The 17,448-nt window shown below is 34.2% G+C and overlaps 1 protein-coding gene across 4 annotated transcripts in view; it reads left to right on the top strand.

Moving 5' to 3' along the window:
• The window catches only part of LOC128230291 (ankyrin repeat and sterile alpha motif domain-containing protein 1B-like), a 126,958-nt gene that overhangs the window by 32,480 nt on the left and 77,030 nt on the right, over positions 1-17,448 (top strand). For all 4 annotated transcript variants that reach the window (XM_052942441.1, XM_052942444.1, XM_052942442.1 and 1 more), the window contains one exon: positions 732-1,470. In XM_052942441.1, the coding sequence (XP_052798401.1) occupies positions 732-1,470 (739 nt within the window). The remainder of the gene's footprint in view (positions 1-731; positions 1,471-17,448) is intronic.

Genomic DNA, 17,448 nt, shown 5'->3' with positions numbered 1-17,448 from the left:
TCAGGAGGAAGATATTGATAAACTTGTTTGTGAAGTAAAATATAAGGTCTATATAAGGATGTAAAATGAATTTAAATCAAAACAAAGACGGTTACGATTCACAGGCTGGTGATCGAAGTACATACTATCATACGAATATCGTTCAATGCCACTCATGCAAAGCCATTGGATACATACATTAAATGAGTACACTAAACTGACTTTATTTTAACTACATCATTACTGACAAATTTTATTAATATCATATTCTGTCATTGTTTTTAAGAATATCAAATAAAGTTTTAGTTATTTCATTGTTGCTATGAGTTTTGATTTGAAAAATGTGATTTGAAATCATTTACAGGATGGAGTATTTTGAGTTAGGTAACTTCTATCTTTATTATCAAACATAAACATTTATTCGTTTATTTTTGTCATTTTTTTATTTCACTTTCGGTAATTAGTTTGTGTACATTGGAAAAGTACTAATTATATTCAGTTCTTCTTGGTTGTGGGACATCTTTTTTGTTTGTGTTCATTATATGTTTGAATTATGTTCGAAGAATTACTTTCAGTGTATTTTATTTTATTTGCTAAATGTTTTATTTTCTACCATTATTAACATCATCATTCATATTTGTTCAGTTCTGTGTTTAATGTAAAAGTATGTAACAATTGTTGTTTTTATTGTAGAATTATTAAAAAACTAAATATTTATCAAGTTTAATGCTGTTTGATTGTTATTATTTCAGGATTCAAAGAGGAAATCAAGGGACATAACTACTATTACTGATGAAACAGCACTGGGGAGTATTAAGGAGCAGACAACAGAGGTCAAGGCTACAGACAACCATAAGGTCAAGGTTACAGGTCAGAAATCAAATGAGGTGATAGATTCAGGTGCTTCAGGAGAGAAAGAGGACGAAGATCCTGAAAAAGACAAAAATCAAATAAACGAATCAAAAACTGATTCAGCTGATAGTCAAACTGTGATAGAGCAAGAAACCAAAAATATTCCGGAGTCTTCCATTCCAACTGAGGCAGATACTGTGATTGATTGTAGCGAGGACAGCATGTCCAAAAACAAGCAACCCCATCCACAAATCAGCCCTAAGCCCCCTGTTCCTCAAAAGCCCAGGGGATTAGGGGATAGTTTCAAATCTGACAAACCTGGTGCAAGGGTTAGTATCAAAAATAGTGCAGATCAAAAAAGAAGAGATAAAGAAAATGTCAAGAGAGAAAATGGGGATGAGTCTGAGAGTAAGAAATCTCCAAATGAAAATCTTGACAAAAACTTGTCTGTTTGTAGTGAAGTTAAAGAAGCAAGTAGTAGCATAAAAACACCAGAAAAGGAAGAAAAACCGACAGAGGCCCCAGCCAATACAGGAGGCTCTGGCGAAGGCACGCCTACAGCAGAGGGAGGGGCCTCACCTGTGGTCATGAGAAGACCAAGTAGGAACATGGCCAACCAAGATTTGGATGTCTTTAAAGGTGAGAGTTATATGAAAATGATGGGTGTGTTGATGATGTGGTATAGGTGTCTCTCTTTCTGAACCAAGATGGCATAGATTGATCTCCCACCAAGGGCACATAACATTATCATAGCCTTTCGAAATTTTCACTCTGGTACTGGTTTTTATGTTGATGACGACTCATTTGTGATTCATATCATCCTGCAATTGTCCTCACAAACAAGATAAAACTAATCAAACTTATTTTAAATGATAGGTCATTAATTATAATGGTAATATGCTTAATTTAGAAATATGTCAGTCTTAAAAAATGTTTTATAGTGTTTTGCTTATGGTGTTAACAGCATTTTGTTGGAATCCAAAATTAAATAATAAAAAATGGGTCATTCAATGCGTGGGGTTAATACCAAAAGGTACCAACATATTTGCAATAGGTCCAATGCGTTTACATCAAGTAATTGTTAGAATCTGCCAAAAATGTTAGTTGTATAATGTGGGAATGGGTACAAAATTGCGGCAATATTCGTTTACATGCAGTAGTGGGCAATGTCAGCCAAATATGTGTAACATTCAGATAAGAGTAAAGATAGAGAAGACTTTGGTACCCTCTGTCATTAATACCACAATTGTTTCTTTTTATGAGCAAAACGAATTATGCAATATAAGAATTTATACCTCAACAAGGATAAACAATGGGGTAACATATTGGTTTTAAGTGGTTTTATCTGACCATATAAGCTTTTTAAAATGCTTTCAGCCATTTGCTCACATGCTATTTTCTTTTTTTGCACCGCCCATTCTGTTGTGTAGACCAAGAGCTTAGCTGTAAGTTGTCTTTTATCGTTCAAGTTTTGTTTTGTATCTTTCCTTTAGCAATATCGTACAATATTGTTGGTTCAAGGGACATAACTGTTCTACAGTTTCACATGTTATACTTCATTGTTCTTTATCTTGTTAGAACCTTTTGCTCATTTGCATGGGTTTTATGTTTTTATTCAAATACATGTTAAGCTTGGAAGTTCTAAGAGTTTTGTTTTGGTAGTAGTTGTCATAGCGTTTGTGTTGTCACTGGCAGCAGTGGCCTTGACGTCATGGCACTTGAAAACCACTAAAGATATTGCAAAGAGTAATATATTTTGCATGTCATCAATGTTGTAATTTAAAGTGTTCTGTAAGTTTCAATTTTGTGCTCTTAAATTGTCGTAAAAATATTAATTGTTGTAAAATTTTGAATACCAGTAAAAAATAATGGTACATAAAAGAGTGTGATTCGTATCATATTGTGACTGTATTCACATATGAGATGAAATATATTAATATAAACTTGCATGATAGCTCATATAAATAAATACGTTTAATGATATATAATTTGTTTATTTATTGTTTGTCAGCATTATTGGCATATAGAATGAAAAGTGGAATACCGTAAATGACTGGGTATTAGACGCCCTTTTTTTCCTCAGATTTCGATGCAAAAAAATGCCTGCGTATAATACCCCGTAACAATTTTTCAAAGTTTTTTTCTGAGGTTGATTTTTAAGCTGAGAGTTTGTTTACATTTATGTAGAAAGGGAAGTTACTCGCGTCATATTGATCGATTATATACGGGTTAAAACGGCAAGTTACAGATCGGTATATGGTATATCGTAAGACGTTTATAATTTTAACAAAAATATTTTTGGATTAAATGTTTTTCGATTAAAGTTATTCAATTTAATTTTGAATAATAAATTGAATTGAACAATAATTAAACTTGCATATAAGAAAGCAAAGTTGGGCACTGTCAAAATATTTTTTGTCAGTTGTACGATAAGGTGTGAAAAACTCGACTGCCTTTAACCTGTTAACATACCAATACTACAAACTGTTGCGATAATGGTCTTGTTTTTTTCGCACTTTGTCACGTTCTTTATTCTTTTCTGTAGGTGTTGACATTTTGAGAACAAACTCGTACAATATAAGGTCTTTGCAAAACTTAACTTATCATTCTTGACGTATTTTGTTTACGATATACTGTCAGAAAGAATCTTACAAATTGTCATAAAAGGTACTTTTTAGTGCCATCCAACAATAAATTGTCACACTAGGTACTTTTTAGTGCCATCATGGGGAAAGTGCGTACATCGTACACAGCACGGGAAAAGCTAGCTGTTATCAGCTATGCTGAAGAGCACGGCAATCGTGCAGCGGGTCGCCAGTACACCATAAGAAATAAATGGAATAATTGGATGGCCGGTGAAACGCACTCCTACACAAAGACTGGGCGAAGAAGGAAGCCAGAACTTGATCAAATCTGCGCTTGGATCGTAGACGCATGGAAAGAGCTAGATCCGAAGATCATTGTTTATGCGTTCAAGAAGTGCTCCATATCAAACGCTATGGACGGGACCAAAGATGACACCATATGGGAGGAGTTTGTCAAAAACCCAGCGCACAAATAGACAGATGAGGCAGACGAAGAAGAAGATGATGATGGATGCGGTTACTACACGGACAAGACGACCAAAGACATGACGGAGGATGAAATGGAGCGTTTCTTCGAGAGTGACGACGATGACGAGGAATTTGAGGGCTTTGAGGAAAGCGATTTAAGGATTTGTGAATGACAATTTGTGTGTTTCTTTGTGCAATTTGTTTATGTGCTGGTTGAATGTATTTATTTTAAATAATCTGTTATGTTTTATATCACATGAAACGAATAAAAATGAAACCTATTTTGCTTTGTGTTATCATTGTATGGTTTTAAAGATAACCATCGCCATTTTCACGAAAAAAAAAATTTTTTTGTCACTGTCAACAAACATGGTGGCCGAAAATGCCAGACAATTTAACATTTTTTCTATGCGTCTTTTAACCCAAAACATAAATTAAAAGTTTTTTTCCCCGATTTAGCACATATTTTTTTTCCTGCGTCTAATACCCCCTATCGTCTTATAACCAGTCATTTACGGTATCTCATCTCTGCTACATTTCGATGAATTTTTAGCATAACCTTTTTTTTGACAATCTTGTTGATATGAAGGTAAGCAATCCATCATTAGGATTCAATGATGTGTTTGTGAATTTCACATATTAACATCGATATTATTTCTATGTTTAATTTACAATGAATAATTAATATTATTTTTGCATGGATTGAATTTTTTAATGAAACCATAATGACGATATTTTTATGATACGAGTGTTAAAGGGAGGTTATAAGATAAATATAGTAATTTTAATTTAAGAAACATTATGTCTACATAAAAAAAATCTTGGTTGTAACTTCAAACGATTTAAACTTAACATTTTGTAACTTTAAAAGGAACCCTTATCAGTAGCATTTTCTTTTTAAGATTGATGGATTACCTTAAAATTATTTTTCTATGAAAGACATCTGAATTCCTCTATCAATTTAAAAACATGACCAAACTTTGTAACAACATTACCAAGTTGTTTCAAAATCAACCTTTTTCACCAAGTTGTAGCTGTTGGTTCGACTATTAATTTGAAATAAATGGATTGAGCATATCCAGACCACTTCTACTACATTATCTTTATTGTTTGTTTATCTGGAGAGAGGTAATTGTGGTTTTGTTTTCCGGACTACTGTTGTAAGGCCAAAATGTACGTGTGCTGAAAGATTTTTTCAAACAGGTTGTTCTGAGATTTTACCATTGGTTTCACCTACCGTTCAAAGATAAGTTCATAATTAAGTGAGTTGTCGATTCTTTGACGAAAGCAAATTTAACATATCTAATTTAGTGCATTTTGGATTTTTTGAGGAAAGAAAATTTAACATGCATTTAATGTATTTTTGATTTCCTTGGCGAAAAACAAATTTAATATTAATTAAGTGTGTTGTGGATTTCTTTGTGAAAAGCATATTTAATGAAAGCAAATTTATCATAAATTCAGTGGATTTGATGAAAATACAATTAAACATTCAAAGTAAATAACTAATTTTTTATGTTTTGGATTCTTAACACTCCACGCAAAGTGCTCATAATCGTGTGCTGTTCAAAGATTAGAAGAATATATTTAATGTGTTGGATTCTTTAACTTAAAGCCATGAACACATTGTTTGTTGTGGTTTCTTTGACTTTCAAAGCCTGAAGAACACATTTTGTGTGTTCTAATGCAAAGTACAGTGTTGGTGCATTTTGGATTCTTAAACTAAAGGCCATGGACACATTGTGCGTGTGTTCTAATACAAAGAACGAAGTTGGTGCATTGTGGTTTCTTTAACTTAAAAGAAAGAACACATTGGGTGTGTTCTAATACAGTTTTTAAGTACACAGTTTTTTAAAATGCATTGTGGATTCTCAAATTTTAATGCAAACTAAAATCTGGTATGTTGTATTTTTTATTAGCTCTACTGGCCAAAGGCCAGAAGAGCTTATGCTATGGTAATGTGTACGTAGTATATGCATCCGTGCGGTCGTGGGTTTGTGCGTCTGTAAACAATTGCTTGTGAACATGATACAGTCTTCAGTATTGATTGTATCTCGATGAAACTTGTACAGTATCTAGATATCCATTAGAGCTCGGTTCTTTTCGAAAACCATCAAGATCCGCCCATGAATGCCTAGATTATGGGCCATGAAAGTTTTAAAGAAATGCTTTCTATTTTTAGCCAGATCTGCATGAGCGAATTCTATTTTTAGCCAAGTTTACATGTGCATGTAAATTCAAGTCTAGAGTTAAGGGAGACAATTTGCAAGTCTAGGATTTTGAGAGACAATTTGCGTTTTGCTTCTGCAGTTGATTTTGTGAATTACTCTGCCTTGTTCTTGTTGAAAGCCCAAAGGCCATTTTTTAGCTTTAAGTTCTGTAGTTTGCGCATTTATCTTAACAAAATTGGTTGTGAATGTTTAAGTTATGCACCTGGTGTCATTACTGGCCACACCCAGGGTTCACAGGTTTGGTAAACATAAATCTGGAAAGGTTTGAAAATCTTTTTGTGTGTTCGTGCATCCATCTCAGCACAATTGATTATGAATGTTTGTTCAAATTGATCAATGTTGTCCAAGGATGCCCTTGACTTTGACCTTTTGACCAACTTTTTTTAACTTTTAAAACTACAGAAATTTTTACTATGAGTACAGTTTTGAAAGCATTTTTTTTTTGTCAGATGACTTTTACTTGGCACATATTAAAATAGTTCATGCAACTAATCTGCTTACAATACTTTCTGGGCTCAGATGTTGAACGTGCTACGTTTTCAGGTAACCCAAACACAAAACATAAACTATATGTCTGTTGCCTTTTACCCATACATACATGCTCTGGATTGATATGACCACAAAAGCCATGCCAGTAGAGCATAGGCCCTTTTGGGCCTCTTGTTAATTAACTTTATTCATTTACTATTTATTGACAAAGTAAAACCTTAAGTTCTTTGAATGATGAATGTAGTTGTTCTTCTGGCGGATGGGCAGGCGGGCTTTAGAGCGGATTGCATTAAACTCACCTGGATATCTTGAGTTTGGGTTGACATATTGTGATCAAACTTGGTTTGTAGGAAGAGTTAATGGAAACCTTTTAATGAGATCGCGTTTGGGGCGCCTTAGGTCAGAGTCAAGGTCACTGTTACTAATAATAGAAACAGTGCTGAAACTGATTTTCTTTAATTTGGGTAGACAGTTATTGTCACAAAACTTGGTATGTAGGAAGAGTTTATGGAGATTTTCATGGGATTGTTTGGGGCCCCTAGGATCAAGGTCAAGGTCACTGTTACTGACACTTGGTATATAGAAAGAGGTTATGGGCATCGAGCAGGGTCAATCTCACCTAAAATTCTCACAATAAAGGCTGAAGTTCTGTCACATTGAAAACCTGGTTTTTGTGTCGCCTGAAAAGACGACATATAGGGGTTACTTTTGTCGGCGGCGGCGGCCGTGGCGGCGTCGGCGGCGTCCGCGTCCCATTTTCGCTTGTCCGGGGTATATCTCCTAAACTATTAGTGGTATCAACTTGAAACTTCATATGTACATAGATCTAATTGAGGGCAAGTGCAGTGCACAAGAACTATTGCTCTTGCTTCCATATTTTTTAGAGTTATTGCCCTTTGTTATTTTTCATGCTTAAAGTTTTGTCCGGGGCATATCTTGTACAATATAAGAGTTATCAACTTGAAACTTCATATGTAGATAGATCTCATGGAGGGCAAGTGCAGTGCACAATAACAGTAACTCTTGCTTTCTTAGTTTTAAAGTTATTGCCCTTTGTTAATTTTCATGCTTAAAGTTTTGTCCGGGGCATATCTTGAAGAAAATAAGAGGTATCAACTTGAAACTTCATATGTAGATAGATCTCATTGAGGGCAAGTGCAGTGCACAATAACAGTAACTCTTGCTTTCTTAGTTTTAAAGTTATTGCCCTTTGTTAATTTTCATGCTTAAAGTTTTGTCCGGGGCATATCTTGAAGAATATAAGAGGTATCAACTTGAAACTTCATAGCTAGATAGATCTCATTGAGGGCAAGTGCAGTGCACAATAACAGTAACTCTTGCTTTCTTAGTTTTAAAGTTATTGCCCTTTGTTAATTTTCATGCTTAAAGTTTTGTCCGGGGCATATCTTGAAGAATATAAGAGGTATCAACTTGAAACTTCATAGCTAGATAGATCTCATTGAGGGCAAGTGCAGTGCACAAGAACCATTACTCTTGCTGCCATATTGTTAGAGTTATTGCCCTTTGTTAATTTTCTTGCTTAGGTTTTGTCCGTGGCATATCTCGTAAACTATAGGAGGTTTCAACCTGAAACTTATTCCGTAGGTATATCTGATTAAGGGTTCAAATGCCACCTACACTTGAAAGTTAAATGGCAACATCATTGTCTATAAATGAATAAAATGCCAATCTAACAGCTATAATGTCGACAGTAAATAATTCGTCAGGCGACACATCCGACTCGCGGAGTTCTAGTGTTGCATTCCACCATTTCTTGTTGCATGATTTTGGTATATGTTTAAATCTCAAGCTGTGAGTTTATCGACTTATTTTGTAAATTCTGGAAATATAATATGAATGCATGATAAGGATTGAATGATAAGAATCAGAAATGAATTACTTATTTATGGGTTATTCTACCCTAGAGAGATTGAAAATCAGATATATCTACTGAATGATAAGGCCCTATCATAGATTAAGCACATTTTCAAAAATCATAATCTAATTGAAATGCCATTTTCAGACCTCTTGAGCCAATTCACATGGAACTTACTGAAAGACGAGCCAAGGGCAAACAGTCTTTAAAGCACGAGTCTGAACTGATTGAGACTCAAAAATGAATATCTTAATTTCATTGTAAATTTTGCTCATAAGAGCATTCATGGTGATAAATACTGAATATATTAAAAGTTTTAGTAATTTTTGTTCCAACATCATTCTCATATAGTTTGCAAAAAGAATGCGGCGCATGCAATATCAAAATGATTTTATCTTAGCACATTTTACTACGAAGTTAAGCTTTTGTAATCTCCTTTTGTCCACAATGGTCGTCCATTGGTCCACAATTAGTTTGCAACTCCTGTAGCACCCACATATCTGAACCAATTATTTTCAAACTTTGACACAATGTTTATGGCCACATAATCGCGGCCAAGTTTGATAATGGCCAAATTTGACCAGCAGGGTCTAGAGTTATTGACCTTGATTAATAAAAAATGCCCTATTTAGCATGGTAACCACTCTAGCACTTTCATTTCTTCACCATTGTCATAATTAAAATGAAACTAGAAACTCTGGCCAAGTTTGATAATGGCCAAATCTGACCAAAAGGTCAAGAGTTATTGACCTTGATTTATTGAAAATGCCCTATTTAGCATTGTTACCAGTCAAGCAAGCACCTCCATTTCTTCACCATTATCATCATAAAAATTATACCGGAAACTCTTGGCCAAGTTTGATTATGGCCAAATCTGACTAGTAGATCAAGAGTTATTGCACTTGATTTATAAAAACATGCCCTATTTAGCATCAGTAGGTCAAAAGTTATTGCAATTTATTTATAAAAAATGCTCTGTTTAGCAGGGTTACCACTCTAGAAAGCGCCTTCATTTCTTCACCATTTTCATAATTGAAATGAAAATGTAGGACGAGTAGATTTTGGCCAAGTTTATGGCAAAATCTGACCATGTTTTATAAATTGTGTCAGGTCAGTGATTCAGGGCTCCATATGGGCCATCTTGTCTTATATTTTTTTAAATTTTGCTTTCCTGAGTTTAAAGTCCTTAAACATGGGTCGTATTCATCAACTTTCAGAGTTTGAGTTTCTGAAATCGTAACATTGAAAAAATCGCAAATTTCTGAGTCATTGTCTCAAATTGAGAACCCAGTAATAAAATGTTTATGGCCATACATAATTTGCATGCAGGTTTGTCTTATGTCTTATTTGAATGAGAAAATGCTTAGAGAGGGAATACTTAGTTCTTATTAACCAAATAATGAGTTTTTTATACGGGTCAATGTTGAATATTATGCCTGAATATAGCTAAACCTTTTTCAACTGTCTTTTGTTTGTTGCAATTGAAGGAATGATTACTGAGAACTGTTTTGAGGCCTATTTTGTATTTAAAATGATGGGACTTAAATCACACTTTTACTAAAAGTAAGACAAACATAATTGTCCTAATACTAGCTATAGGATGTTTGCTTGACCTCTGAAGGTGCCTACATTGAGAACGTATTTATTATCCCCCCCCCCTCCCACCCCTTTTTCCCATCTACCCCCCTCGTAATGAATCCTCCCTTAATTTCTACCTGATTTATATGAAACAATTAATATTAAGCTTTTTTTGTGAGATCAAACTGAATAATACAAATGTTAAATTCCTGCAAACCATGTTCCACTCTTTGAGTTTAACATTACTCCTTTTGAAAGCCCACCAAATATTGCATACCAGAGGGCAGGGTTTAAGCCTCTATATACAAAAGCACTGATATTATAAGTGTTTTGTTTCCCAGTTAAGTGAACTTGATTTTTGATGATGAATTAAAATTCTCTTCTTATAAATTTAATTATAGCAAAAATGCGCTTCTTATATCTTCAATTTGCAGTTTATTGAAGCATTGATAGTGATCTAATTGCATTTCGTTTTATTTTCTCCTGAAAATTGAAAATGCACAAAACTGTATTAAAGGTGCTAGACACCAGATGGTCCAAAAATCCGCAAACACATTAATTTGACAAGACAAGTCTTAAGAATTGTCAATACAAGCTAGAATTAAGTGGAATTTAAGTTTATCATTTTGCATGATTGAAAAAATATTTTGTCGCTGTGTCAGCGGAGTCATTTTGTTTAAAAATAGTGCATAATAGTTTTCCAGTTTATAGTGTGTATATTTAGCATGTGAATATCATGTGATTAGTACAGATACATATATTAGAATAGAATATTTTTGACAATTTTCATTTTTACTTGCAATTGTATCATCTGGGGTCTAGTCCCTTTAATATTGTTAGATTATCACTTTTATGCATTTTCTAGTTTATGATTATTTTTAATGGTGTTACACCCACTATAAATCAGGTACTTCATTATTACAAAATCTGCACTTGAAAATACCCCTTTTGATGTTAATAATGCATTATACAGCTTCGATAATATTGATCATGGATTCAGTTCACTTATTTACAAGTTTATGAAATGCAAATTGCAAATAAAGCACCTTTTTTTTATGAGAAAATGAGTTAATTGACTCTTGAATTCCGAATGAGCCTGGTGATAATGTAACTGATGGGAATAGGTAATGAAACTGTTAGCTTTGAGCCTGGAATTGTTCAGTAACCTAAGTGCGTATGTTCCCATTGATAGTTTAAATACATTAGGGAGTAGGCTTCGCATTACTGTAAATATGTAGGTGCTCTTTGAAGTTATTTCAATGCCCTGTTTATACCTGAAGTTGTTGTTGGTATTTAAAGAGGAAATTTTTACCTGATGTCGCTGAGTCTATTTTTCTTGACAGGGACCCTCATTTCCAGCCTATACTGCATATCCCTGGGTCTTCCAAATTTTGTTGAGTATAAACCATGTACAGTATAAGGCTTTATGAAATTACCAGAGACTCATAAGGACCCTCTGACACTGAGCTGAAAATTACTACAGAAATCCATATAATAAGAAACTGATATTTGTACTGTTGATCAGTTCACGGAATCTTTTTACATTTTATTGTAAGATGTCAACTCCTTTTCGAAGTATGTTGGAGAAATAGTTTCTTCCCGGTAGTCTATTTGTTCAGTTTAATAATTGAGGCTGAACCACCACCCCTACTCAAGAAACTCAAAATTGAGCTATATATTCAGTAAGCAGACTCTGAAAATAGTCATTATTAGCACTATTTTTTATGCAGGATTGTCGAGGCAGAAAATGATGAATTATTTGTATGCAAGGGGGAGGAAGGGAGTGAGGCAGGAGGAGGGGGTTGTGAGCTATTGTATGGTTTTAAAGATAACCATCGCCATTTTCACGAAAAAAAAAATTTTTTTTGTCACTGTCAACAAACATGGTGGCCGAAAATGCCAGACAATTTAACATTTTTTCTATGCGTCTTTTAACCCAAAACATAAATTAAAAGTTTTTTTCCCCGATTTAGCACATATTTTTTTTCCTGCGTCTAATACCCCCTATCGTCTTATAACCAGTCATTTACGGTATCTCATCTCTGCTACATTTCGATGAATTTTTAGCATAACCTTTTTTTTGACAATCTTGTTGATATGAAGGTAAGCAATCCATCATTAGGATTCAATGATGTGTTTGTGAATTTCACATATTAACATCGATATTATTTCTATGTTTAATTTACAATGAATAATTAATATTATTTTTGCATGGATTGAATTTTTTAATGAAACCATAATGACGATATTTTTATGATACGAGTGTTAAAGGGAGGTTATAAGATAAATATAGTAATTTTAATTTAAGAAACATTATGTCTACATAAAAAAAATCTTGGTTGTAACTTCAAACGATTTAAACTTAACATTTTGTAACTTTAAAAGGAACCCTTATCAGTAGCATTTTCTTTTTAAGATTGATGGATTACCTTAAAATTATTTTTCTATGAAAGACATCTGAATTCCTCTATCAATTTAAAAACATGACCAAACTTTGTAACAACATTACCAAGTTGTTTCAAAATCAACCTTTTTCACCAAGTTGTAGCTGTTGGTTCGACTATTAATTTGAAATAAATGGATTGAGCATATCCAGACCACTTCTACTACATTATCTTTATTGTTTGTTTATCTGGAGAGAGGTAATTGTGGTTTTGTTTTCCGGACTACTGTTGTAAGGCCAAAATGTACGTGTGCTGAAAGATTTTTTCAAACAGGTTGTTCTGAGATTTTACCATTGGTTTCACCTACCGTTCAAAGATAAGTTCATAATTAAGTGAGTTGTCGATTCTTTGACGAAAGCAAATTTAACATATCTAATTTAGTGCATTTTGGATTTTTTGAGGAAAGAAAATTTAACATGCATTTAATGTATTTTTGATTTCCTTGGCGAAAAACAAATTTAATATTAATTAAGTGTGTTGTGGATTTCTTTGTGAAAAGCATATTTAATGAAAGCAAATTTATCATAAATTCAGTGGATTTGATGAAAATACAATTAAACATTCAAAGTAAATAACTAATTTTTTATGTTTTGGATTCTTAACACTCCACGCAAAGTGCTCATAATCGTGTGCTGTTCAAAGATTAGAAGAATATATTTAATGTGTTGGATTCTTTAACTTAAAGCCATGAACACATTGTTTGTTGTGGTTTCTTTGACTTTCAAAGCCTGAAGAACACATTTTGTGTGTTCTAATGCAAAGTACAGTGTTGGTGCATTTTGGATTCTTAAACTAAAGGCCATGGACACATTGTGCGTGTGTTCTAATACAAAGAACGAAGTTGGTGCATTGTGGTTTCTTTAACTTAAAAGAAAGAACACATTGGGTGTGTTCTAATACAGTTTTTAAGTACACAGTTTTTTAAAATGCATTGTGGATTCTCAAATTTTAATGCAAACTAAAATCTGGTATGTTGTATTTTTTATTAGCTCTACTGGCCAAAGGCCAGAAGAGCTTATGCTATGGTAATGTGTACGTAGTATATGCATCCGTGCGGTCGTGGGTTTGTGCGTCTGTAAACAATTGCTTGTGAACATGATACAGTCTTCAGTATTGATTGTATCTCGATGAAACTTGTACAGTATCTAGATATCCATTAGAGCTCGGTTCTTTTCGAAAACCATCAAGATCCGCCCATGAATGCCTAGATTATGGGCCATGAAAGTTTTAAAGAAATGCTTTCTATTTTTAGCCAGATCTGCATGAGCGAATTCTATTTTTAGCCAAGTTTACATGTGCATGTAAATTCAAGTCTAGAGTTAAGGGAGACAATTTGCAAGTCTAGGATTTTGAGAGACAATTTGCGTTTTGCTTCTGCAGTTGATTTTGTGAATTACTCTGCCTTGTTCTTGTTGAAAGCCCAAAGGCCATTTTTTAGCTTTAAGTTCTGTAGTTTGCGCATTTATCTTAACAAAATTGGTTGTGAATGTTTAAGTTATGCACCTGGTGTCATTACTGGCCACACCCAGGGTTCACAGGTTTGGTAAACATAAATCTGGAAAGGTTTGAAAATCTTTTTGTGTGTTCGTGCATCCATCTCAGCACAATTGATTATGAATGTTTGTTCAAATTGATCAATGTTGTCCAAGGATGCCCTTGACTTTGACCTTTTGACCAACTTTTTTTAACTTTTAAAACTACAGAAATTTTTACTATGAGTACAGTTTTGAAAGCATTTTTTTTTTGTCAGATGACTTTTACTTGGCACATATTAAAATAGTTCATGCAACTAATCTGCTTACAATACTTTCTGGGCTCAGATGTTGAACGTGCTACGTTTTCAGGTAACCCAAACACAAAACATAAACTATATGTCTGTTGCCTTTTACCCATACATACATGCTCTGGATTGATATGACCACAAAAGCCATGCCAGTAGAGCATAGGCCCTTTTGGGCCTCTTGTTAATTAACTTTATTCATTTACTATTTATTGACAAAGTAAAACCTTAAGTTCTTTGAATGATGAATGTAGTTGTTCTTCTGGCGGATGGGCAGGCGGGCTTTAGAGCGGATTGCATTAAACTCACCTGGATATCTTGAGTTTGGGTTGACATATTGTGATCAAACTTGGTTTGTAGGAAGAGTTAATGGAAACCTTTTAATGAGATCGCGTTTGGGGCGCCTTAGGTCAGAGTCAAGGTCACTGTTACTAATAATAGAAACAGTGCTGAAACTGATTTTCTTTAATTTGGGTAGACAGTTATTGTCACAAAACTTGGTATGTAGGAAGAGTTTATGGAGATTTTCATGGGATTGTTTGGGGCCCCTAGGATCAAGGTCAAGGTCACTGTTACTGACACTTGGTATATAGAAAGAGGTTATGGGCATCGAGCAGGGTCAATCTCACCTAAAATTCTCACAATAAAGGCTGAAGTTCTGTCACATTGAAAACCTGGTTTTTGTGTCGCCTGAAAAGACGACATATAGGGGTTACTTTTGTCGGCGGCGGCGGCCGTGGCGGCGTCGGCGGCGTCCGCGTCCCATTTTCGCTTGTCCGGGGTATATCTCCTAAACTATTAGTGGTATCAACTTGAAACTTCATATGTACATAGATCTAATTGAGGGCAAGTGCAGTGCACAAGAACTATTGCTCTTGCTTCCATATTTTTTAGAGTTATTGCCCTTTGTTATTTTTCATGCTTAAAGTTTTGTCCGGGGCATATCTTGTACAATATAAGAGTTATCAACTTGAAACTTCATATGTAGATAGATCTCATGGAGGGCAAGTGCAGTGCACAATAACAGTAACTCTTGCTTTCTTAGTTTTAAAGTTATTGCCCTTTGTTAATTTTCATGCTTAAAGTTTTGTCCGGGGCATATCTTGAAGAAAATAAGAGGTATCAACTTGAAACTTCATATGTAGATAGATCTCATTGAGGGCAAGTGCAGTGCACAATAACAGTAACTCTTGCTTTCTTAGTTTTAAAGTTATTGCCCTTTGTTAATTTTCATGCTTAAAGTTTTGTCCGGGGCATATCTTGAAGAATATAAGAGGTATCAACTTGAAACTTCATAGCTAGATAGATCTCATTGAGGGCAAGTGCAGTGCACAATAACAGTAACTCTTGCTTTCTTAGTTTTAAAGTTATTGCCCTTTGTTAATTTTCATGCTTAAAGTTTTGTCCGGGGCATATCTTGAAGAATATAAGAGGTATCAACTTGAAACTTCATAGCTAGATAGATCTCATTGAGGGCAAGTGCAGTGCACAAGAACCATTACTCTTGCTGCCATATTGTTAGAGTTATTGCCCTTTGTTAATTTTCTTGCTTAGGTTTTGTCCGTGGCATATCTCGTAAACTATAGGAGGTTTCAACCTGAAACTTATTCCGTAGGTATATCTGATTAAGGGTTCAAATGCCACCTACACTTGAAAGTTAAATGGCAACATCATTGTCTATAAATGAATAAAATGCCAATCTAACAGCTATAATGTCGACAGTAAATAATTCGTCAGGCGACACATCCGACTCGCGGAGTTCTAGTGTTGCATTCCACCATTTCTTGTTGCATGATTTTGGTATATGTTTAAATCTCAAGCTGTGAGTTTATCGACTTATTTTGTAAATTCTGGAAATATAATATGAATGCATGATAAGGATTGAATGATAAGAATCAGAAATGAATTACTTATTTATGGGTTATTCTACCCTAGAGAGATTGAAAATCAGATATATCTACTGAATGATAAGGCCCTATCATAGATTAAGCACATTTTCAAAAATCATAATCTAATTGAAATGCCATTTTCAGACCTCTTGAGCCAATTCACATGGAACTTACTGAAAGACGAGCCAAGGGCAAACAGTCTTTAAAGCACGAGTCTGAACTGATTGAGACTCAAAAATGAATATCTTAATTTCATTGTAAATTTTGCTCATAAGAGCATTCATGGTGATAAATACTGAATATATTAAAAGTTTTAGTAATTTTTGTTCCAACATCATTCTCATATAGTTTGCAAAAAGAATGCGGCGCATGCAATATCAAAATGATTTTATCTTAGCACATTTTACTACGAAGTTAAGCTTTTGTAATCTCCTTTTGTCCACAATGGTCGTCCATTGGTCCACAATTAGTTTGCAACTCCTGTAGCACCCACATATCTGAACCAATTATTTTCAAACTTTGACACAATGTTTATGGCCACATAATCGCGGCCAAGTTTGATAATGGCCAAATTTGACCAGCAGGGTCTAGAGTTATTGACCTTGATTAATAAAAAATGCCCTATTTAGCATGGTAACCACTCTAGCACTTTCATTTCTTCACCATTGTCATAATTAAAATGAAACTAGAAACTCTGGCCAAGTTTGATAATGGCCAAATCTGACCAAAAGGTCAAGAGTTATTGACCTTGATTTATTGAAAATGCCCTATTTAGCATTGTTACCAGTCAAGCAAGCACCTCCATTTCTTCACCATTATCATCATAAAAATTATACCGGAAACTCTTGGCCAAGTTTGATTATGGCCAAATCTGACTAGTAGATCAAGAGTTATTGCACTTGATTTATAAAAACATGCCCTATTTAGCATCAGTAGGTCAAAAGTTATTGCAATTTATTTATAAAAAATGCTCTGTTTAGCAGGGTTACCACTCTAGAAAGCGCCTTCATTTCTTCACCATTTTCATAATTGAAATGAAAATGTAGGACGAGTAGATTTTGGCCAAGTTTATGGCAAAATCTGACCATGTTTTATAAATTGTGTCAGGTCAGTGATTCAGGGCTCCATATGGGCCATCTTGTCTTATATTTTTTTAAATTTTGCTTTCCTGAGTTTAAAGTCCTTAAACATGGGTCGTATTCATCAACTTTCAGAGTTTGAGTTTCTGAAATCGTAACATTGAAAAAATCGCAAATTTCTGAGTCATTGTCTCAAAT

Source organism: Mya arenaria, chromosome 4 (assembly GCF_026914265.1).
Source record: "Mya arenaria isolate MELC-2E11 chromosome 4, ASM2691426v1".
NCBI lineage: Eukaryota > Metazoa > Mollusca > Bivalvia > Myida > Myidae > Mya > Mya arenaria.
This window is presented reverse-complemented; position numbering and strand designations above follow the sequence as displayed.